Source organism: Natator depressus, chromosome 13, assembly GCF_965152275.1.
Source record: "Natator depressus isolate rNatDep1 chromosome 13, rNatDep2.hap1, whole genome shotgun sequence".
Taxonomy (NCBI): Eukaryota; Metazoa; Chordata; order Testudines; family Cheloniidae; genus Natator; species Natator depressus.
Window position 1 is genome coordinate 2099574 of NC_134246.1, and position 24394 is coordinate 2123967.

The 24394-nt window shown below is 51.2% G+C and overlaps 1 protein-coding gene across 4 annotated transcripts in view; it reads right to left on the reverse strand.

Annotated features, from left to right (window-relative positions):
* Positions 1-24394, reverse strand: part of DNMT3B (DNA methyltransferase 3 beta) — a 47194-nt gene that overhangs the window by 9242 nt on the left and 13558 nt on the right. For all 4 annotated transcript variants that reach the window (XM_074969738.1, XM_074969737.1, XM_074969739.1 and 1 more), the window contains exons 4-18: positions 21952-22092; positions 21405-21596; positions 15422-15580; positions 13896-14003; positions 12146-12287; positions 10949-11080; positions 10234-10278; positions 8674-8753; positions 7889-8001; positions 6402-6585; positions 5491-5575; positions 3720-3865; positions 3406-3496; positions 2798-2946; positions 1660-1745 (exon numbers count right to left, since the gene is read on the reverse strand). In XM_074969738.1, coding sequence (XP_074825839.1) covers positions 1660-1745; positions 2798-2946; positions 3406-3496; positions 3720-3865; positions 5491-5575; positions 6402-6585; positions 7889-8001; positions 8674-8753; positions 10234-10278; positions 10949-11080; positions 12146-12287; positions 13896-14003; positions 15422-15580; positions 21405-21596; positions 21952-22092 — 1853 coding nt within the window. The remainder of the gene's footprint in view (positions 1-1659; positions 1746-2797; positions 2947-3405; positions 3497-3719; positions 3866-5490; positions 5576-6401; positions 6586-7888; positions 8002-8673; positions 8754-10233; positions 10279-10948; positions 11081-12145; positions 12288-13895; positions 14004-15421; positions 15581-21404; positions 21597-21951; positions 22093-24394) is intronic.

Below are 24394 nucleotides of genomic sequence, written 5' to 3' on the forward strand. Positions count from 1 at the left end.
CTGCGACCAACACGGCTACAACTACACTGCAACGATTGTAGGTTTTATCCTGTTACAACTGTTGTGGATACCTGACCATTTTAAATTAATAGAAGCAGGTCAAGTAGCAACAACAGCTAGTACAGTCAGCCTCATTTAATCAGCTATTGTTCATAGGCACAGGCTCTAAATTGGGACATGCGGCTGGTAACTCATTTTCTGCAATGCTCTCAATAGGTTTTCATGGGTAACATTTTCAAGAGTGCCTAAGTCCCATTTTCAAAAGCCCCTTAGGATCCCACGTCTCATTAAAAGTCAGTGGGACTTGACTCCTAAGTGCCCATCGATTTGGAAAATGGGATTTAGTCACTTTTGAAAATTTGACCCCAAACCCACCTCCGTGGGACACCACTAAGACCTCATGCTTTAATTTCTATGCTCAGTTACAAACAAGTTAAAGTGCAACTACAGTTTTCAAAATGCAGATGTAACAGAAGCCAAGCAACTGCCCTTTCACTTTCCAAATGCCTACTTCCATCAGGTGCAGCTTTAACTATTTATAACTCCTAAAAGTATTGGCAATTAAAGTGCAATCAAGCATATAAAGTTGAGAAATCCATGAGGGATTCCATTGGTTTATTTTCGTCGGTATTTACTTACTGAGCATTTTGATGTGTGAAAATTCCACCTGCCGTGGCTAGGAATCTCTGGTTAACAAGGTCACGATTAGCATCATTTTATTTAATTGCAATGTAATTTTATTATAACTTTTTCCTGTGAATTTGGTGATGGTGAAAGGGGCTGGACAGAAGGCTCAGGGAGGGTGGAGCCTCTATCCTGTAGCTTTCTGAGGACGAACAGACTGCAACAATGCCAGCTTTCCCCATGTTGCCCTGCAAATGGGCCTTACTCGGCCCTGGATGGACCATCTCTGGGACGGAGAGTTTAGTTTGAGCTCTACAGTCCATCCAAACCCTTGTTCCCTTATGCTGAGGCTGTCAGCAGGGGGAAGGCCAGTCAGTGCCACTCACAGTGGTGGGTTTTGGTCCATAGGGAACTGGACTGTCAGTGTCCTTCTAAAAAGGCAATCGTGCATGTGGGTTTACAAACACTGAACTGGTATCTGTAGAAGCAAGAGACTCTCCACCTGGTGGAAACAGGGGAGTGTTTTGCTTAAGAGAGCTGGGTACATTTATCACAATGTCTGTTAAACGTATCAAACCCAGAGTGCTGACCGTATCCCAATCTCACAGGACTAAGCAAGGGAAACCAAGTGCCCTGTGTGGCGGCAGAGGGGAATTCAGATTACTCACTGTCCTGTCAGCTGTACAAGAGTTTGCTGGAGCAACCCATTAGGATGGAGGATAATGAGTTTGAAATTCCTACTACAGCTCCAGCAAACTGCACGAAGGGCCTGAGCCAGTGTGCCCTGCTATCCAGGGAAGGGTCCCATTGACTTCAACAGGCTTTGGATCAGGCCCAAACTCTACAATTTTTCCAGATTCACATAATTGCTAACGGTAAGTGCAATGCAGAAACAGAACCATTGTTACGACGAAGATAACAGAGCTCTGCAAAGGGCTGTGGGGTGGCAGGATAGTGAGTCTCTTTGGCTCCCAGGAGCTGCACGTGGTGCCGAGGAGAAAAGAACCGGGAGAGCTTCACAAACAGAAGAGTTACCTGTTCATCCCAGGCAGATTGCCCCAGAAATAGCGCGCTCTGTGTGCAGCTGATACCTTGATGGCATCGATCATAACAGGGTTGCACTGCATTCCAAGAGAGAAAAAGGGAAAAGATTAAAAAGAAGCAGCTGTGACCAGCATAAACCGCACCACCCAGCACTAACTGCAGCCACCTCCAGCAGCGTTCCAAATGAACTCACTGCACGGAGATGGCTGGCGAACTGCCCTGCTCCTCAGGTAACCAGTGAACAAGGCCTTAAAAGGCCGTCTGTCTAGGACCTTAAATTTCCAAGCGCTGCCGCGGCATCCTCCAGCTCCCTGAAGTCCTGTGTGCCAGTGGCCAGGGCTGGAGCGGCATCCTCCAGCTCCCTGAAGCCAGTGCCCAGCATGGGAAGTGCATTCTCTGCTACACACAATTTTAAAAACTCAGTAGATCCTCTCAGAGGGAGCCAGCATAAATGTCTGTCTGTTCTGCGTGCGTACAGGGCCCAGCGCATTGGGGTCCTGATCCAGAACCAGGAATCCTAGGCACCAATGCAATACAAATGAATAACAATGATACATGTTGATCAAATTCCAGTGTCTCACTGTTCATTACTTTGGGTCAGGGACAGAGTTATCCTCCTAGGCAGAGACTCTTACAAGACGCAATAGACGGGCTGCAAATGATGCCACAGAAGTTGCAGCCTTCTCTGTAGCACCATCTTTGTTGTTGTGAGAGTTAATGCTTTGCACTTTCCTAAAACCTTCCAACTGGAAATATCAAAGCACTTTACACTAATCAACGGAAGCTCACAATGCTCCTGCCAGGCTGCTAAGAACTATTAATCCCATTTTATAGATGAGAAAACTGAGGCACAGAGAGGGGAAGCCATTTGCCCAAGGTCAGAGAGGAAATCTGAAGCAGAGCCAGAAATAAAACCTATATCTGCCAATTGCCAGCTCTGTGCATCATCCTCTAGAACATCCTTCCTCCCCAATTGTTTTGTTTGAGCTTTTTAACCTCAGGTCCCTATACAAACACCGCCCATACATATTCTTACAGCCCAGCTTCATCCCAGGATGCAAGAGCCTGCCCGTTCTAGGCCCTTGTCTGCAGAGCAGGAATGCAGGGAATGGTCTGCAGTGACTCCTACCTCCAAAAATCGAGAAATGTCCCTTTTATCATTGACTCTCATGGCCACGACATTCTCAAACATCCAGAAGAAGGGTCGCTCTTCCCCTGCCTTGGGACGTGCATAATTGAGGAGATGATAGAACTCGAAGAACAGCCTCCCAGTTCCCTCTGCAATAGGGAATGTATAAGATTGTGAGGGCTTACCCCAGCCCAGAAAGAAGAGAGAGACTCCCGTCTCCCGGAAGAGCGACGGCACAGGCAGGAACAACAAGAGCTCCCCTCACACAGCGCTGCAAATGCGCCTCCACCCTGAACTAGTAGTGGGACCCCTTCCAGAGGTAAGACAAGCTCAGTCTCCAGGGTCCATTCAGTCCTGGACCTCCCTGCAGCAGGTGCCAACTGGGGAACATATTAACGCCATTTATGGTGGCAGTTTTGGACTCCTGTCCACCAGGAACTGGAATGAGACACCAAGTCATTTCCCAGAAACCACCAAACAGTCACCGGAGCAGATGGTAGAATCTTGGGGCCAGCACCAACCCCGGCTGGATATGAACCAGTGGGCTAGAGGTGAAATGTTCCATTCCCCATTACCCACCACCTCCCTCCAGAAACAAACAGTCTTACCATACAGACCCTTTCTGGCAGGATTCACAATAGAGAGATCGTTACAGGGACTTCCACCAATCACCAAGTCGAAAGGACCCCATTCCTCAATCTAGGACAGACAATCAGATTCAGTGTCAGTGAACACCAGGTAACAGCCCTCTCCCATTAAAGTATGTGCCACTGGGGACACGACAACAATTGTATCACAGGTCTGCACACTCAGCTCACACGTCTCCTTTTCAGTAGTAAATAAAACAAAGTAAATCCCCCTGGGTGTGGCAAGTGTGTTTGCCAGCCCTTCCGTGGAACACATTTCTCTTGGTTATGCTCACGTTTCTCTTGGTTATGTTCCTGACATCATGCACGTATGTGATGTTCCCTTCATGCCGGACAGTTCCCACAGCAATGGAATCTTCACAAATCTCAGAGGCAATGTATTTCTCCACTTTAATGCCTAGGTCCTTCAGAACCAGGTAACCTGTTGGGGAAAAGACACCCAGCTTGAGTTCTGGTCAGGTGGTTCTCATCAGTCCCCCATCCTCCTCCATCGGCCCATAACACACACACTGTGCCACCCTGGTGCTTCATGAGCAAGTGCAAACGAAGGATCTGCTCTATGTCAGTAAGGGTGGCAGAATCTGGTCCTCTGAGCTCCCCCGCCACCCTTGAAGATCATCTCCATAGAGAGATACCTTCAACGAACACATTGGACTTCTCCCAGGAGCACCCATTCATTCTCTCCAGGGTGAGGGAGCTGTGTGCAGAACTGGATCTTCAGTAGTCAAGCCACCTGCCCTGAGACATTTCCCCACTGGGGGCTCCATCTTACAGGGAAGCCCTCAGAGCTCCCTCGCCTCTCCCTGAACAGAGTGGGCAAGGAGGCTGCTCAGCACCTCAGAGAATCAGGCCCTTGCTTTATAAAGCCCAACTGTTCCAGCTTCCAACATTTATCTCTTGTCAAGCTCGCTATATAGAATCCATTCCCCACCGACATCCAGTCCAGGACTTTGGTAGAACCTATATAGTGTGTAGCTGCCGAATTCATCCTAGGTTTGGCAGAGGACACAATGTGTGTGAGGACACACTGCCCTGGGTGCACTTAGTGAGCATGACATGGTCTTATGGCCAAATTGGGTGCATTTCAACAAGCTGATGGTTCTTCACCTTGAAGCTCAATTATAGGGTCAAATCCTGCCCTGGTGTAAAAACAAATACAACTCGACTGACGTCAGTGGAATTGCGTCTTACATACAGCAGAACGCAATTTGCCCCAGATGTGTTGAAAGAAAAAAAGACGGACAACCTCCCTCACCCAAACAGTCCAGTGATTAGGGACTCAGCTGGGATGCAGGAAACCAAGTTCAAGTCCCTGCTCGGTCTGATTCAGAGAAGGGATTTGCACCTCATATCCCTGGCCCAAGGTGGGTGCTTTACCCGCCAGGCTCTTGGCTGTTCGGGGATGGGTCAGTCTCTCTCACTCCAAGGCAAAATTAAGAGGACATTTCAAAACCTCTGATTTTTTTTGCAAACGGGAATTCTCGTTTCCCAGCCAGCTCTACCTGGGACACAATGTTGGCATCAACCTCTGGCTTGATTTGCTCTCATATTCTCCATATCAGTTAATAAGCAAGCTGGGTCTTTGCTCAGGCTCCGCTGGTGAATGGAAGGGACAACAGCAATTGTGTCTCACGTGCCTGCCCTCTCCCACCACAACTTCCCTCCGTCGAGCAGAAAGAGCAGCTACTCAGATTCTGGACTCTTTGTCCTCCGCATTTAGTTTTAAGGGGTGGTTTTGTGGGTAAAGCACTGGACTCAGAATCCTGGCTCTGCCTCAGGCTCATTCTGTGTGAACTTGGCCAAGTCACTTCTTCACTCTGTGCCTCAGTTTGCCCATCTGCTTAATGGGCATGATGACAATGACCTAGCACCCTGGGGTGCCATGAGGCTGAGTTCATTCACGTTTGTGAGGGGCTTGGAGCTCCCCGGATGGCAGGCGCGAGAGCAGTGTGAATCAGCAAGATTTAATACTGTTAGTCATTCATAAATAATCAGCAAGATTTAATACTGTTAGTCATGCATAAATAAGCTCTCTTGGCTCCTCACCCGTTGCTATGCCATCAAATAGGGACAGCACTCTAATTGGCCTCCTCTCTGTTGCAGGGACTGCTGGGTAGATTTTAGGCGCATCCTGCAATTAAACAGAGAGAGAAATGAAGTAGGCAGCACCTTCAGCCCGGGCTCATGCTCCTATTGCAGCAGGACTCCCCTGCTCTGGGTAACATCTCAGTGCCCCACGAGGTAGGCCCACGCCCTGTCATTACGTGGCTCTCAGCTGGCATCTCTTCAGGAGAGCTTCTGCCGGGGGTGAAAGGATCTGTAAGCCCAGAACCCTTGGGAGACGTGTGTGCAGGAAAACACAAGTCAGGAACACAAAGGGCACCACGACTGGGTCAAATGCTAACAGAAAAGTGAGGATTTTGAGGAGTGGTTTTAAGAATCCAGCAGATTCCCATAATCCCAGATAAGAGTCAGCAGGACCCCTCAGGAAGATGCTAACCTCCCTTTTATAGGCAGCACGAAGGATTCAAGCACTCAGAGACCACAGTGACGCATGCCATACAAGAACCAGAGAGATCAAACATTCCCTGTTGCCTCAATTCCTCCTCCCTCTTCAGCTGTCCTTCGGCCATTCTGCTGCTCTCCCCGGGGCACATCCTCGGCTCAGGAAAGCTGTGATGGCTCCACTGAAGTGCACTGGCTAACTAAAAGCAGCTGAGGATTTGCCCCTCCACCTTCACGTCCATATGTGTAGCTAACATTTCCTCTCTGCTGCTTACCCTCCTGCTGTATGGCCTGAGGCTGCCCGAGTCCAGACGACTCTGGGTTCTGTGCAAATCCCCACTCCCATGTCCTACACAGCATCATGTCCTTCCCCATCGCTAGTGTCCTTCAGTATCTCTTGCCCATCCCCACGTGAGATCTGTTTTACTCCTGCCCCAGGTCGATTTCCTTACATATTCCTGTCCTTTGTCGCTGGTGAAGAAGTCTTGCAGCCGTACATTCCAGTCCGGCCGGCGCTGTAACACCCCATAGCACTTCTGTGGTTGACACATGTAACAGCTCCAGGGCTCTTGCTCTTTTGCCTTTGCTGAGGTACCTTGCCCTACCAGGACCTCCAAGCATTCGACACAGAAGCACCTGCGCAAACCAGGAGAACACGGTAACTCCGAGTTCCAAAGGCTCCTCCGCTGAGCCACCTTCCACCTCCAAGATTATGCTCGTAAATCTTCCCAGGACAGGACATTATCATGGAGCCCAATTCTCTCATCTCTCCCACCTTTCAGGGAGACAGTAGGTCCCCAGGACTTCTCTGGCATCCGTGTGGAATGCATGTATCTCTAGGTGTTTAGAGCTGATGACCCCAGCTATGTGTTCAGCCAGGGTATTCACGCCCCTGCATCCGGGGCAAGGCACGTGCTATTCTCTTTAAGGGCTACGTTCACAGACCCGCTCAGGTATGAGGCAGGCCGGTCTCCTGAGCACAGCACACCACAATCAGGCCCAGGGAATAGTGCTTTCACCTGGGAATTGCTGTCCACAAGCCAGGTCTGATCAGCGGGACTCACTGAGACAACAGTGCGTAAAGAGAAAGGCTGTACACTTTTGGGTTACAATCTGGGGAAGGCGAGTCAGGAGCCACTGGGAAAGTATTACAGAGACTTAAAATAGTGTCTTCTGAACTATGTCTGAAGTGGCTTCTCCCTTTCTCTGGCTGGAGTTTTCAAAGCAGCCAGCCAGGTCCTATTGAATTTCAACTCCCTCCAGTCTCCTCTGAAAATCTCAGCCCCCATTACTGCACTGATCAGCCTGTCCTAGTCCACACCTATGGGATGCATAAAGGTTGGAGGCCAACATTTTCAGATCAGACTGCTTATCCCATGGCTCCTCAACCTAGGTACTGAAACCCAACTGGCCAGATTTTCTAGCAGTGCTGAACCCCCTCCCCCCACAGCGTCTGCCCCAGGAATTCAGTGTTCCCTCTAATTTTTCCCACACGTGCGGAATGAATTTTGTTATTCACACCAAGACGGAGGTGATGTGTGACACGTCACCTCCACCTTGGTGCACATAACAAAATTCATGTGGCAGGGGTGGGGCCAAGAGATTCGGCATCTGGGAAGGGGCTCAGGGCTGTGGCAAAGGGCTCGGGTGCAGGAGGGTGAGGGCTCTGGGGTGCAGGCTGCCCCAGGGCTTCAGCGGGGAGAGAGAGCTCCCCCCAGCTGTCTATCCCTGCAGCAGCGCCTGGGCTGAGGTGGGAGAGATGCCTCTTCCCCCGGCCGCGGCAGGTCCAGGGCTAGGGGAGAGGCATCTCTCCCCACCACAGCCCTGAGCACCTGTGCAGTGCTTAACAGGCTGGGGCACAGCCGCGCAGCTAAGAGGGAACTTAGCCCAGGATCTGCTGGAGAAGGAGAACCACCAGTGGCCTGGGTGGGGTGCCTACCTGCAGCAGCTGGCATTGCTACACAGCAGCAGCTCCTTGCCTTCGCAGCAGACGGTGCAGTATGACTGGTACCCGTCCTCGTCGTACATGTAGAAGAGCTCCAGGAACCGATCCTAGCGAGAAGCACCCAACAGAGAGTCAGAATCCCGGGGTCTGCTGCAGAGCCAGCCCCAAACGGCACCAGGCAAGATGGAGAGAACGGAGGGGGCACATGGCGCACGCCAAAACCCCTGAGGCTCCAGGAAGGCTCTGGCTCATGCTGAGAGGCAGCAAGGAGCTGCACCTCTCCGGTGTCCTGTGGGAGCCTCCCAGAGCTCCTGGGTGCACAGGGCAGCAGACGCTGCATCCGCACGTTCACGTAGGGGCCGGATCCAATTCCCAGGGGAGCCAATGGAATGAGTCTCACTGACTTCCATGGGCTTTGGATCTGGTGTTAGAAGGGTGCCGCGTGCTCTCCCCTCTGATGGGCGGGACAAGGGTGTGGCACCCTGGCTCCACCTTCCCCTGCCCTATCCCGGGAGGGGTGACCGGCACCCTCCCCAGCCTTGGCGCACAGTCACAGCGTGGCCCCTCTGGCAGAGTGAAGTATAACCCCGACACAGAAAGGTCGGCAGAGCTCCCGTAGGCCCTGGGGCTTCCCACACCAGTTGGTTCTCACCCCACACCGCTCTGCAGCTGCTCTCAAAGCCTCACAGGCTGCAGTAGCCAGAGTCACTACACACTGACAGTGACCTGACCCAGCCTTCTCCCCCGGCCCCCCACACCCACCCTCACTAGTGACTTACCCTGCAAGTCTGGCAAAGGCCCCCCTCAAACAGCGGGTGGAATGTGGCTGGGTTTTTTCTCCCGCACGATAAACAACTGTCTGTTTAATACAATGAACACACCCTTTAAAAATAGTGTTATTGATCCCAGTAGCACCTAGAGGCCCAGAACGAGAGCGGGACGCCACAGTGCCAGGCGCTGCACGGACGCACAGTGAGAGACAGCTCTCGCCCCGAAGAGCTCAATCTAGGCAGACGAGAGACACAGGAGGGCAGAAAAGAAGGATGATTATTCCCCGCGTTAACGACGGAGAGCTGCAGCAAAGAGAGACAAAGGGCCCTGATTCAGGTGCTCAGCACCCACAATGGGAGCCAGATGTCCCAGGCAGCTCCGCTCCCAGTTAGCTTTCGCCTTCGTTGCTATAATCAGCGAAGAGGGACCCCTGAGAATCGAGTGGCAGGCAGCAGCCTCTTTGCCACACACAGCCCTTTGTTTGTCACTGCCCCCTCCGTGGCTCTCACCACAGCACCCACCAGAAATCCACAGGGCCCTACCTGCTAGTCTGCAGAATGAAGCATCTTAAGAGCCAACCACCCACCTCTGTGACATAGGTATGATCATTATTAGTACTTTGCAAAGAGGCACAGAGAGTGAAAGTCAGTTCTGAGTCAGTGGCAGAGCAGACTAGAACCCAGCCACCCTTAAATTGCTACCACCATTCCCGACTGGGCCTTGTCTCGCTACACTCCTGTCCCTTCCAGAGTTTCAGTTTTGCCTAGTTTGTAAGGAAACACTGTCCAGAAAAACAACAAGGAGTCCGGGGGCACCTTAAAGACTAACAGATTTATTTAGGCATAAGCTTTTGTGGGTAAGAAACCACTTTGCCACCGGACTCCTTGTTGTTTTTGAGGATACAGACTAACACGGCGACCCCCCGATACGGTCCATAAAGACAAGCTACTTCTCCCCTTTGCTGCATCCCACTGAATACTGGACTAATTATATTCCAGCCCCTGCCTCATTGTCTCCATTTTCCATAGACCATTATACGGCCCTTCGCCCCATCTCATTTTGGCAACATGTTTAGGTATAGCGGAATTCCAAGAACAAACCAATTTCTGACCAACTTGCGTTTGGCCCTTAACCTTTAACCAGTAGACTGATCTCTTAGACTGAAATTTACCCCTGTACGTACAGAGGGCCAGCGAAAGGTCTATCTACCACGTAGACTCTCCTGAGAGGAGTCAGGACCCAGTCCTGCAAGGATACACACATGCTTCACTTTGTACATTGAGAGCAGCCTCAGCGAACTCCAAGGCACTGCTCCCAGTGTCTGAAGTTAAACACAGGGGTAACTGTTTGCAGGGTCAGGGCTGTAAATGAAGTTTGCGTGGTGACTGGCCCTCCTGCATTTCAGCCTGAGGGAAGGACGGTCACCTCTCCAGCAATCTGGAGAGCTTCCCAATAATTCCACACGGTTCAATTAAACAGGGAAGACCAATTATCTTTCATCTGAGACCGTATCCAAGCACCTGACTTAGCCACTGACTTTTGACGGAGAGAAAAAAGGAAACAATTACCTTCAAGGCTCCTGTTGTTGTTTGTGACTTCAGAAACCATTTGCTCTTTACAAATAAAAAACAAAAGGAAAAAGTGCTCAGTCCTTAAACGATTTTATGTAGCAAACTTTACATGTAGCCTATTTAATAGCACTCGAGTTCCTTAATTTAAACCACTATAGCAATACTGCATATTCACACGAAGGAGTATATATTCACATATTATGTACTTATCTTATACAGACTGTGTGTCCTTTTAGGAGCTTTACTCCAGTGGTTCACTGCTCTGAAACAGTCCAGACAGTCCCAAATGAACGTGGGGGACAATACAGTTAAATACATTTTGACAAAAAACGTTCTGTATCCATATATTAGCAGGCAGAATGAGGAAGTGCGTGAATGGCCGTGCCTAGATTAGGCTGTCATGCTATACGTGTTTATGTGCAGATTAGGGTATGTGCAGGCAAGGGCTGTGTATAGCGGGGGCGTGTACAGGTTATGTGGGTGTGCAGTGTGCAGAGGTGTGGATATTGTACTGACACAGCTAGACAAATACTCCAGCTCCCACATTTCTGGTGCTACACCAAAAAAAGGTCGTTCGTTCAGTGCTGCCTGGGAGGGAGTCACAGCCTATCACCGTCCCAGAGGGGTTTCTCTTTGGTGCTTTCTATGCCTAAGTTTTTGCTGAATTGCGACACCCACCCTTGGTGCCACGCCCCCCCATCTCCCGAGTTACCTCTGCTCTGGTCCTCCTCCACCCGCTCCTTGCTGTTGTTGCAGAAGTTAGTCTTTAGTCGCTTGGCTGGGGGGCAGTGTTCAGGGGCACAGACCTCTTCAATGCCGTTCTTGAGGGGAGCCACTCCATTCTCTGTGAAAGGAGAGCAGCCTCAGGCTTCCCAGACTCTGTCCGGTCCTGACCCACTACCCTGGCTCATTACAGTCTTGAGAATTTCCAAGAAAGGTGTTGAATTTCTCTCTCTCTCCTTTCTTTCTCCCTCATCCTCTCCAAGGATAAGTGCCCTACTCCCGTGGCCAAATTTATCCTGGTCTAGTGCAAGGACCATGACAAACAAAGGCCAGAGCGCTCCCGAACTAGAATCATGTTACATGTTCTTTCAGTGGGAAGCCTCTTCCGCTAAGACGTGCTCGACCCGATGCCATGTTCCCCACAGCGTCTGGCAACGCGGCACCCACACCCCGTCCTTCACGCAGGGATTTAGTCTGAGCTTCTGGTGAGACCCTCAACATTCCCGCTGTGTGCCAGGAGAGTTAATCCCGATGCCAGACCTGGGCAAGGGCTGCATGTGCTGGAGATGATTGGGAGATTGGGGAGAGGGCTGGGAGATTTCTTTGCACGTGGCACGGTTCACCCCCCTCTCTTTCTCACACACTGAGCCCTCCCAGCCAGCCATGACTCTCGGAGAGGCGTCTCAAGGGCCATTCTTACTTTCTGCCTTTGCTGGGCATCAAAATATTTCCACAGAGGAGGAAGCTGTGTCCCCCGAGCCCCTCGTGCCTGCCCAAGCCCGGCTGCTGGGTGAACACAACCAAATAACAGTTTAGCTCCTGGAGCAATATTTTTATGCCAACGGAAAGGTGCTTCCTGTCCTTCCTCTGGCCTTTTGCTAAGCTGCTGCTGGGCACCTTTGTCTACTGGCACCCACTGTGCTACTGCCCAGCCAGGGCCAAACGCATCCCTGGGACAACTCCACTGCAACCCCTAGAGTTACACTAGAGACAGCTCTGGCCCAAGGGGATCCTGACCAGCCGATGATGATGCAGACAGGAGGAAAGAGGTTGGCCAAGGCAAATGAATTCCCCACTGCAGGTTACGCTGTGGGGTCAGCAGCAGCTAACCAAATTCAAATGGCCAGGTGCATTGACAAGTCCCAACCAGGCCAGCTGTGCTGTCTGGCTCACAAAAGCAGCAAACCTGGAGTTTTTGGTGGTTTCAGTCCCTTGCATCCCATAGGCTTGAAGCCACTGAATGCCCAGTCAATCATGGGCTTTAGCTGCTCTTCCAGAGACTCCCCAGTGGTGCTTGGGAACGTCTTCCCTGCCCGGCTCCTTGCAACCTGCCAGAGAGAGAGGAGAAGTTACCACGTTCTGCACAGCCGGATGACAAGTCAAAGCATCTCACAATGGCATCCCAATGACGGTCTCACTTGGAAACAACCACTCAAGGAGAGGAGTACTAGTGGCACCTTAGAGACTAACCAATTTATTTGAGCATAAGCTTTCGTGAGCTACAGCTCACTTCATCATTAGGAGCTTATGCTCAAATAAATTGGTTAGTCTCTAAGGTGCCACAAGTCCTCCTTTTCTTTTTGCGAATACAGACTAACACGGCTGCTACTCTGAAACCACTCAAGGAGACAGGGCGAGAATCACGAGGGCTCTCTGTCTTCTAGCCTCTGGCTGAAATGCTGAACCCAGGCGACATGGCTGGCCTGACTTTTCTTGCTTGGATGCAGCCTCCTGTGCCAGCCCTCCCCCCAAACATATGTGCACACTGGGCTCATTCATACCAGCACCTGCAGCAACAGCTGCTCCCAGGGGTGGGGGACGAACAGGCCTTTCCTTGAGGGCAACGCTGCCACACATTCCAGCAGTGGGTGTGCCAGCTCCGGAGGGCTCTCTTGCTTCCTCCGGGGCTTTCCCTCCCAGTCAGCTGGGAAGAGCATGCCTGCAACCAGCCACGTCTGCGAGCCCCAACCCAGACAGGAGCAGGAGGAATGAGCCCAGAGCCACTGGCCCAAATTCCAAAGGCAGTGGAGTCCCTGCAGGTTTGCAGTGAGTAACCAGGAGTGGAATGGGTCCCACTGTACGTACGAGATATTAGCATCACGAGGCATTTAGCCCCAGTGCCAACAACAAGACCTGCTGCTCATCAATCATCAGCACGGAGCAACTGCTCCCTGGATAACACCCCTGAGCAACTGGGGAGCTGCTGCAGGAGAAGCAAAGATCCTGACACAGAGCCAGACTCAGCAAGACCAGCGTGACTCTGGTGGAGCCAGCAGTTACTCCGATCCCCCGCAGCATAAACGTGAGCAGAGTCCGGCCCCAAGTCTGCACCTCGGCATGGTGCCAGGAGAGCGGTATGAGCATCACTGAGCCCACCCCAACCAGCTGGGTAGAATCACTGACCCTTTGCAGCGTCCCCGGATCTCAACGCACCCCCCACATCTTAACTAACACCTTAATAGCAGGAACTCTCCTCACCTCCCCGTGCACGGAGGGGAAGGGTCTTGACGAAGCTTATGCAGTGAGAGAGTAACAGATCAGGGAATGGAAGCCAAGAGTCCCGACTCCGTCACCTGCTCTCCCCAGAGGAGGGTGGCAGCAGGGCTGTTTTTAGGGGTGAAGGGGCCTCGTTTCCTGGCCCAGGCACTTTCACCCTCCTTAGTTTCTTCAGTATTAATGTTGAACAGACCAGCTGCGCCCCTGCGCCAGCTGCCTCAGTCACTCTGGGCAACACAAAGTGTGCGCCTCACGCAGCAGATCACTAATTACAGCCTCAGCATGGGTGGGATATGGCAGGTTCTGACTTCCCTTCCTATGTCCCCAGTGCTCCCCATGCAGGCCGGAGCCCTGAGAAATGCTATGCCGCCCTGCGTTGCCAAGAGATTCCCGCTGAGTGAGCAATCTTGCAACAAAACCCAACGCTGCTCTCCAGTTACCTCCAGGGCATGGCGTACGGCTCGTCGATAGGAGACCAGCTTATTAAATGTGGAGTGGTTGAAATGCTGCCTAAAAGCCACCAGACCCACCAGCTTGTCTGCTGAAACCTAGTAAGAGAGTGATCAATACTTAATAACAGATATGATTATTATTAATAAAATACAAATAATAATAAGTACCAGGCACTTATCTAGCTCCTTCCATGTAAGGACCTCAAAGAACTTTATAAACATTAAGTCTTGCAACATCCCCATGAAACTAAGTTGCATTATCTCCCCCATCCCACACCAAGGCAAATGAGAGACTTGCTCAAGGCTAAAAAGTGAATTAATGGCAGAGCCAGGAATAGAGCACAGGTGTTTTGGCTCCAGTCCCTTGCCTTAGGCACACTAGAGCACATCTATATTTACAATATTTAGTCCTGCAGAGAAGAAGGAACCTGTAACAAACAGAAAGGCAATTAGCAGCGTTTGCAAAAGGTGCTTGAACAGCCAGACACGGAGTCAGCTTGTTGTTTACTCTCAAAACATCCGGTCACACAAGATGCCTACATGACATGGTTTGCTTCCCCCAAGAAAGCTCTGCTCAGATCCAGCATCTGGCTCCCAGTGATCTCAACCACCATGCGTCGTCCCTGGGGAGTGGGAGGCAGGGCTCACATTGCTCTCCAGTGACACCAACATGCGCAGAGTTGTTAATGGGCATCTGGAGGGAGATTCGTTCGGCCTCTCTCTGCTGGAGGGAGGGTCCGTGCGATGGGGAGAGTGGGTGAGTGTAAGGGAGCGTGTAAAGAACATAGGAATAAATGGCTGACACTTGAGGCTCCAAGGCGCTCTCAGAGGATCTCACCAGGCTAAAAGAGCCCTGAAGCCCACGGTTTCAACCAGCCTCCATAGCATCACCCACAACATTCCTGGGGGCATCCATTCTGCCTGTGCAGAATTGGCAACTTCCCATGCAAATGGCCATCTGCTCACTCCCCTGCCGTTCTGCATGGGTCGGAGGTGGGAGAGCTGCACCTGGACATTTTCAGGTGTGGCCAAGGAGGACCAGCCCCTGTGGCAGAGTGTTTTTCATAGAACCACTTTTTAATCTGAATAACCTGAGAAGGCGGACACTAAAATCTAGTCCCTTAATCACAAGCTGTCCCTCCCGTTGTTGTTGTAGGTTTGCTCTGGTCACTCCTGGCGCTTCTGCTGCAGATGGGCTTATTTTCTCTCTTTGTTCTTATCAGAATCTTTGTTTCTGAAAATGAAACCATGCAAAGAAATCCAATCCAGGCTTTGCAAACAGGGGCAAAGCAACAAGATCCTGGAGGGGATCACAACGACGAGACTTGGGCACCCTCTACTGGCCATCTGGCTGCCTCTGCAGCAGCACAGGAGAAATGTCGCACAGAACACGGCAACCTGAGTTTCAAAGAAATCTGCAAGACAAGAGTCCCCAGCCTGACCTCTACCCCAGGCTGAGCAAGACTGCTGGAGGGGGGCAGTGAGCATCTGCAGCCCCTGTGCTTTCAACGTACCTCGGAGAACTTCCCGTCCCCAAACCATTGCACCCAGCGCATTCCAGAGATTGCCTGACGTTTGGATGTGACTCTGTAGGAGACGATGATTGCAGGCCACCAGGAGAAGCCCTTGATCTTCCCCCACACGAGCTCCCCAATTCCAAAATCTTTTCCATCCTGAAAAAAACCAGGGCAATGCAAATCAGCAGCAGAAAACACCAGCCAGACGTTGCAGGAGGAGCCCACAGAGAAGCCAATAACAAGTGCCCTCGAGTGATCGTGAAATTGCCCAGCTGCAATGTGTACACAAAGCATTCTGTTTGCACCTCTCTCACCTTTACACGATTCACATGAGTCAAGCTACTCATGTGTGTAAGCATTTACAGGATTGGACCCTGAAAGCTAGCTCCTACTCCCTCCCAGATGAATGACAAAACTGCCCTTGACGTCAATAAGACCAGGTTCAGGCCCTAAGTCACCAGGGAATTCTGGTTCTAAGCTACTGTCTATAGGAAGTATTGTAAGATTTTCAGAAGAATGAGGGAAAGCTTTTTCTGTTGGCAACTTCACACGCAGCTATGCCTCCTGGGCACTAACATACAGTGCATGCCTCCTCCTGCACTCACCCAACAAGCATGCCCCCTCCTGCTTGTGTCCTGGCTTGCACTATGCAAAAAAAAAAAAAAAAAAAAAAAAAAACTCAGAGCAGCCTTTTCTCTGCATCCAAACAAGCCAGTCTCAGGCGCTCCTGGTTTCATTGATGCCGAGACACACAGGCTTACCACCTTCACACTGTTGGCCGCATCCTCAGCTGGTGGAAACTGGCGAGGTGAGTGAGCTCCACCCATTTCACCAGCAGAGGCCCTTTTCCCCCGCAGAGGTACTAATTATGCTGTGTTATTGGGCATGCAGCAATTCTCCGAAAAGGGCTATATTTTTGGAGTTTAATGTACCCGCCCTCGTCATCCACACCATATATCATTTGAAAGCTTATTGTGTGTGCGTTTAGATGAGGTGTGGACAGCGAGCGGTCCCGTAAGCTTGTGGGCAAGGTGGGACAAGGAAACCCAGGCTGGGTCAGTGTCATTTTTTGTATAGTTCCAGGAACCGTGCAGCATGCTTATGACTACAACTTTTACTGTCTACGTTCATTTCAATGCCACAGTGTGGCGGTGTTGTTTGGCCAAGGCTACCAGACGACAATCTATTAAAAGATTTTTATTGGTTTTGCATGTGCAAGGTTCCCCCTCCCCCCGGAACGAGTATGCTGATTATCATGTTGCAAAAATGACAAATATCAACATTTTGCAATATACTCACATGAACTGTTTTCACGCTGCATATTCTTAGTTTGCCAAAGTATTTCACAAGTCATTAGAATAGGTTTTTTTTATATTTTCAATTGAAATTTGCTGACCAGATCAGTCTCACCCTGAAGGTTGTGCACCAGTAGCCGTAGATTGCATCCCTACAGTTTGTACTGCACAGTGGGTAGATATAGATACATGTGAATTCCTGATGTAATGCTTCTCCACTTGTGAGCTCTTGCACATACATGACACCTAGTCTGCCTGGTACGAGGTTTTAATGTGCAACTGCCTATGCATGCTGTACTAGCCTTTGAAATTTCTAGAAACTCACTTTTTAATTCAGTGGCACTTATGCACAGTATTAGTGTGAGAGAGGACAATCCACAGTTTCACTCTGGGCTTCAACAAGTTCACTAAACAAAAATGACCATTTTGATACTAACGTATAGATCTAATTTAGCACAAGTCAGTGTACTTGTACAAAATGAAAAATGGTGGTGGGAATGCTCACAATATACACTGGGAATTTTACCTTTGCGGGGAGTTGCAGTACGGGAAGCTATGGAGGATGCAAGCCCCTTAACGCTTATATCGAAGAGAAAAAAAACTCCCCGCAAACTTTGAAAAATGTGTTATTTGTCAAGAAAAATCAAAAGAATGCAAACCCCTGTCCCAAGCCACCAGTACTGGGTAGAATTCGGTGATGGTGGCAGGAGAGGGGAGTTGTATCGGCGGCTACGCGGTGAGTTTTCTAGTTTAGCTGATGCGCCACCAATGCTCTCTCATAGACGCTGCTTTCAGAAGGACACAAGCAAGTCAACCATGGCACATGCCAGAGGTGTGTTGAATCGAGGGAAGAAAACAGACTCTGAATCTGATCAGAGAGCATCATGTTCACCTGCTTCTATAGCCACCAGAGCAAGCACGTTCTCCAGCGAGTGGTGCTGCTGCCGTGCTTGCTTGAGAAAAAACATACAAGACAAGACACTCCATAAAACAGAAACATTTCAGAGAGCAACTAATCTGAGGGAGGCACCAGTTCAAGTGGCGAGGACGACATGTTGCGCAGAGTATCTGTGGAAGGCTTAATTGCTAAGGAAGCAGTTTATCACTTGCCCTGCCTTTCTTCCTACCTGAGTAAAATGAATCTTACATTAAAACCATCTAGTAACACTACAACAATACAGTCACCTTACAACTCTGTGTTTTATCACCCAGTTGGAGACAATACAACAAGAAGGCTCATCTCCTGTCAAGCTGCTCCAAAGATATAAAGCCCTGCTTCCCTCAGATGTAGAAACTGCAAGCTATTCCAGTAGCAAATCACAGGCTAAGATTTGCAAAACACTGTGGCTCTGTAATTTCATTCCATGCACAGCATGGGCAAGGCAAGTCGACCATTGTTCTGTGCCACGCAACAACATTAGCTGATGCTGTCCAAGCTGCTAGTAATCTGAAGCAAGATCTTAAGTCACCCAAATGTTTTGTGAATGTTCTTCCAGTGAGTGAGCCTGACTAACTGCTTTCAAATGATCAAGTGGTTCCTTATAATACCACTTCAACCCTTCAGTCTGAAAGGGCCAGAACGAACGCCTCAGAATATTATCCAGAGCCAGGTGATTGTAGAGGCCAGCTACTTCTGTGCCCCAACTGGGACATGAGTTTGGTCTTTCTTTGATAGATAAGCAGGCATATAACTCAGCCACCAATGAGTACCATCCTGCTGAAGACACACAGAGAAAGTGCCTCTCAGTTGCAGAATGCACAATATTTAACAGTTCCGAAGTTTTCACACCACTGCACGTAAGCCTTACTGCACAGCCACCCCGTCAGTTTGGGTCTCTCAGGCTTCATCTTCAGAGACCCTGCATCAGTTATGACGAGCTGAGGCAGCGCATCCCTAGTGCTGCCAAAACCAAAGTAGAAAGACTCCAGGGAGGTGCGTTCATTCCAAACAGAATCGTACTTCATGCCAGTGCAACTCTCATCCATGAAGGAGATGAAAAGATAGACATCAACATAGAGACCGCTGATGGTGTGACAGAGTGCTGGGAACCAATGGCTGGGCCAGCACTCTGATCACTTAAACTCCCATTAATTCCCCCGGAGTGGACCTGAATGGGCCTAATGAGCAGATCAGAATGGGTTTGGGAGGACTAAATGGGCGAATTATCCCATTAGAGCAGAAGGTGGCAGTGGAAGGAAGTACTGAGGAGAAAGGCAGGCAGGCTAGTGGAATCAGAACCAAGAAGGGTCTCTGGATGAAGAGATCTCTTCTCTCTTCAGCAGAGGGATAATGAGAAACAAATGCTGTGGTTTGTGAATTAGTAAGGTGGTGGGAAGAGCAGTGTAAAGAAACTACATTGTGGTGTTTAATGACTGACGGTCTCCAAAGAGCCTGTGAAGACAGACAGAGGAGAAGACAGGAGCGAGGCCTCGTCTGTGACAGGTGAAAATAACACCTTCCATTCAATGGCTAGAGCAGTATTTCAAGAAACAGTCTGCCAACAGTCCTGAATTGTTGAGCTTCAATCTAACCATCAACAGGACAGGACAAGTGTACGTGCCTCTGTAAACCTAATCCTGCGAGATGCATCCTTAGCCCTTACCGCAGACAACAGGAGCTGAGGGCACTCAGAGCTCTTTGTAGGGGACACTGCATCCTACATGCATGGACTGGATCTGAGAAAAGACCCAGCGAGCAGGCTCCATCCCTCCCTCTCAGCTCTGTGTCAGGAAAGGCCCATAATTACTGGCTAGTGATTAGGCAGTATAGTCCGCAGTATAGTCGCTCGCCAAGGCCAGGACGCAGGGCGTGCCATGTGGGGACCGCACAGTCTCTTCGTCAGTCAGGGCGCTAGAGGGAACCACCAGATCTGCCCCTGTCCAGCAGCACACTAAAGAATCCCTTTCCTACCCTTTACAGCGAGTCCTGTCTCTTCTCTAACACAGGAGGCACCACCGGGAGGGAGAGTGATTCCTGGCCAACAGGCCCTCCCACCCCATTCCTGACCATGGGCAAGAGAAAGGAAAAGGTCTGAGGGGGAAAAAGGCAAAGAAACTAAGGAGGTGGGCAACCAAGAATAACCCTGACGAGGGCCCCAAATCCTGGTCCTGCACGGAACACAAAGCAAACAAGCCAAATCCAAACCAACGCCTATTCCTTCAGTAATCTAACCGGTAGGATGGGGGAGGCAGCAGCATCACAGGTGCACATCTTCAGGCTAAGCTTTGGTGTGCATTTAGGTGCCTAATTATGTAGCAAAATGCAACTGCACAATTCCAGCGAGCCTCTGACCGTGCCCCGGCACTGGGACGCTGTCACAGAGTGATGCTCTGGAACTACTTCATATGAAGCCAGTCAGGACTCTGGGGGCGCCTCCACTCTCTGAGCAGCCTGTCTCCAGGGCAAGAAGCTTACACAGCTTCCACCTTCCTAGATCTGACCTTGGAGCATTCAGCATCCCCTTCCACACCGTGCGCTTCCCACTGTGAGTCCGCCCGGGCGGGGCTTCTGAGGAAGCCAGAGGATCCTGCACCCCAACTCCGCAGTCAGCAGTGACTCTCAGCCAGCCAGTAAAACAGAAGGTTTATTATTCAACAGGAACACAGCGTAGAACAGAACTTGCTGACACAGAAATCAGTGACTTTCAGCCAAGTCCATCTTGGGGAGTCCTGGGCCAGAAGCCCTGGACTCCCCCTCTTCCAGTCCCCCCAAGCAGACTGCCAGCTTCCAGGGACCCGACCTCCGACACCCCTGTTGCTCCTCCTTCTCTTTGTCTCCCTTCCCAGGCAAAAAGTCACCCGGTCATCACCTGGTTGCATCCCCCTCCTGGGTTTCAGGTTATGAAGGGCACTGGCCATAGCCTACCTGCAGGCAGCTGGAGCAGCCTCACCTTCCCCAGAGGTCTCAGCCAAAGTCATACCCCCCTATTCCCACCACCGAGGTATTGGTGCAGCACACAGGGAAACTGAGGCATATACAGTATTCAAGCAGAACAGTAAGACTCACATACAACTTAACAAGGGAAAATCCCCACTTCGTCACAGACGCCCTCACCCACGGGAGCAACCAATTTGTCCTCTTTGGCACCTCCTGCTGGAAACAGCAGTGTGTGCAAGGGGCACAGGTCTCAGCCTGGCCCATGGCACACCAGGGATTCTTTTGGAACATCTAAACCTCCGCACCACTGCTTGCCCTCAGGGCTTCTGCTGGGGAGAGCAGCTGTACTGTACAGCACGGGCTCCACAGAACGGTTAACCAGAGCATCCCGGCTCAGTTCCCTCCCTGGCCAGCACCACACAGCGAGGGCGGCAGACCCCAGGGTGGAGCAGGGCTTGCAAGTCACCTCGTGCTGACTCAGGCCACCTGCTGCCACCAAGCACCTAAACAGAGCCCCGGGCCTCCTGCCCACCTGGCTGGAAGAGGAACCTTGACATGTGCAAGGCCACAGGAGTCAAAGGCAAACAGCAGGCAGAAAGAGAGGTTGCCGTGAAACTCCAAATCGCGTGCCGGGTGGGTCTGAGACTGCAAAACCCAAGAGACGCCTGCCCCATCTGGGGAGTCTGTCCTAGCTCTGGGTACTGTTTTGCTGTCCCGAGATCTCAGTGAGGACCCAACACTATTCCTGGGTGCAAGACAATGATTTGTCTGGAACAGCCGCAGCTCTGGCATCACTGGGCTCCCCTACCTGGTATTCCACCACTTCCCCTGCAACTCTGCTCCTCTGCTCCCCAGCGACGAGCTCGGGGGATCCGTTCTGGTCCTCCTGGGTGCTGCTGGCAGACGTGGTACTGCTGCTCTGGGAGGACTCCTTGGAATCCTCCTCAGTGAGGTCGATCAGGGGCGCCTGGACAGACATGCCTGTCCTCCTCTTAGAGCACTGGGGAGAAGGAATAGGGCATGAGTAGCCAGAAGAGGAAGGCAGGGAGGGAAACACAGGGGAGGGCAGGAGAGAGAGAACAAAAGCATGAAGGGCCAGGAAGGCAGCACAGACCCATCCTGCGTCACATCATCCCTGCAAACTGCATCCCCCAAACGCCCTAAAACACCACATTTCCAGGTTGAGCATCAGAGAGAGCCAGACTCACCCCAGCCTCTTCCTCCAGAGCCCTGGACAGGCGCCAGGATAAAGCTTTGCTCTTGAAGCCACACTACATACCACGTGGGCTCCAGTTCTGCCCTCGCCAATTCAAGCTCTCCCTGTGTGTGGTCCCCTGCCCCAGGCAGAGCCCTACCCGAACGGGAGCCAGGGACTCCAGGTCATTCTCTTCTTTAAGTTTCGTCTCGTGGAGATTCAGACCTGCCTGGAATATCATGCGAGCTGGAGGCTTCTGCCTCAGGCTGCTCTCCCAGCCAGCAGCCCCGCGCGGTCGCACCTGGAACCCAGAGAGGACAGGCCTTGGTTACACCCTTCATGCTCTTTCCCCAGCATAGAGTCAACACAGAGAATACGTTTAATCTGTACAGATGCGTTCCCACAATGCACTGCAAGGGCCATGCTGTGACCATGGGCCAGTTTCATTCTACTTGTAGGGCCAACAGCCATCGGAGAAGGAATTGGGAGTGACAGCAGCAGAGGCTACGAAACGGGCGTGGTCCAGTGGGCAGGGCACTAGCTGGTGGGCAGGAGGCCTGGGTTCTCGTCCTAGCTCTAGCACAAACCAGCTGGGAGATGTGGCGTGAATCCCTGCATCTCTTGGGACCCCTTTTGCCTCCTACCTTGTTACCTCAACACGAGCCTGGCCAGCCTGACACTACCTCTCACTGTGGGACTGTACCGTGCAAAACGGGGCCCCAACCTTGACTAGAGCCAGCCGGTGCTACAATAACCATGTGTGTTGTCATGTGGTATCTCAGCATCTCATTGCATGGGCCTGGTGCCTCTAAACTACTTGATATCCCACCCCCAAAAGACCCATTATTCTGTCCTTGGGGCAGTTATCTTGCCCCAAGAAAGCCCAGCCCAGATCCTAGAAGGGAATCCCTGTTTAGAGGGACAACTTTTGTTTTCGGTCATTGTGTTTCACTGACTGTCTCTCCTCCTAATACCACCACTTCTTGGCAGAGAGGTAACCACACACATGTTTAAAAGGCAATGAAAAGGACCTCAGATTTGGCAGCTATTCTGAATGCTGTGGACTCTGGAACACAGCATCTGCAGCTGGGCTGTACTTGGGGGAGAAGGTTTTCTCTCTGCAGTCCCTTCCTAGGCCCCACCCCTCGTATACCTATACACACAAAGGCTGATTCTGCAGAGGCTCCCTCCCATGGCAGCTTTTCCCCTGTGGTTTGTAGATCTCATGTTCAATGAAACATTGTAAACCAGGCGGGCTTCCTGCATCTGGGGTAACAGAATTTTGAAATAAAACAAGTCTTCAAAGCGGCCTATGGGTGAACAGGCCCTTCAAGCAGACAGAATTTTAACCCCCGAGTTTGTTTTAGAGAGCTTCTGCCATCGAAAGGTCTGTCCTCACAGGAAGATCTCTAGTTCTGGGGTTTCAAAGTCAACACAAAGTTACGCTGGAGGCCAGAAAGGCCTTTGAATTCATCGTTTGACACATGGAAGTGAAAGGCAAAAGTAACCAGCCCCAGTTGCAGCAAGGTCCCAGCTCGTGTCTGGGGGAGGCAAAGGTTTGCAAGCTGGCTCCAGTTCCTTCTTTCCAGTCTTCCACTCTCAGCAATGCTTGGCCTTCTCTATAGCACCTTCCACACAAGGATCTCAAACAATTGAGGAGCACCCGTGAAAGAGCCCTCCCAGCTCCCTTGCGAGGCAGGTACTCCCCCCACATTTTAAATACAGGGAATCTAAGGTGGAGAGAGGGGAAGGGACTTGCTCAAGGTCTCACCATCCATGGCAGAGCTGGAATTAGAGCTCCGATCTTGCGCTTGGGTCACAAGACCATGTACCCTTGTAAAGGAATATAAAGCTTACACCTCCTATACCACACTCAAATCCTGGGGCGAGAGGGGAGGGAATTATTGACTGTCTCGCATTGTTGACACGCTCTTCGTTCTGTAAACAGGAGATAACCCAGCTATAACTGAAGGCTGGTTGGCTTTTTGGTTTTCTTTTTGATTAAACTGTCCCTCAGAATTTCTCTGGTTTGAGAAAGAAGCTAGAGCAATTTGGCTCCCAAACTGCCGACAGAGACTGCAAGAAGGGCCAGACTGGATCAAATGCACGGTCCATATTGAATACATCTAGAAAGCTGCCAGGCTTGTCACAGGGCCAATTCCCGCAGCACTTCCTCAGGCCACGGGAGTAAAGAACAAATGAGGAGCACAGAATTTGGCCCACGCAATTATCAGCAGTACTTCCCAGATGAGCTGTGCACCTGTTTCACCGAATGGGCTGTTAAACCACCATGCAGACACGTGCAGTGTCTCTCAAATGCGGCCACCAGCAATTTCCTTGCCGCCAAAAAGCCTGGGCAGAGATTGGGGGCAGGGGCAAAGTAGCACACGGCTGCTGCTCCTGACTAGCTGTTACCCAGGGCAGCGAGATGCACTGCCTTGGCGCCAGCCCTGGTGCCACCACAGGGATTGGCGCCCTGCACCGTGCAGCCTCCTTGAGGGCTCCAGGCAGTGCCCCTGGAGACATGGGGCTAGTGTACAGGGCGCCGGAGGAGGCTCTTGTCAATGGAGGCGGCCGCAGCATTCGGTTGCCGGGGCACTCCC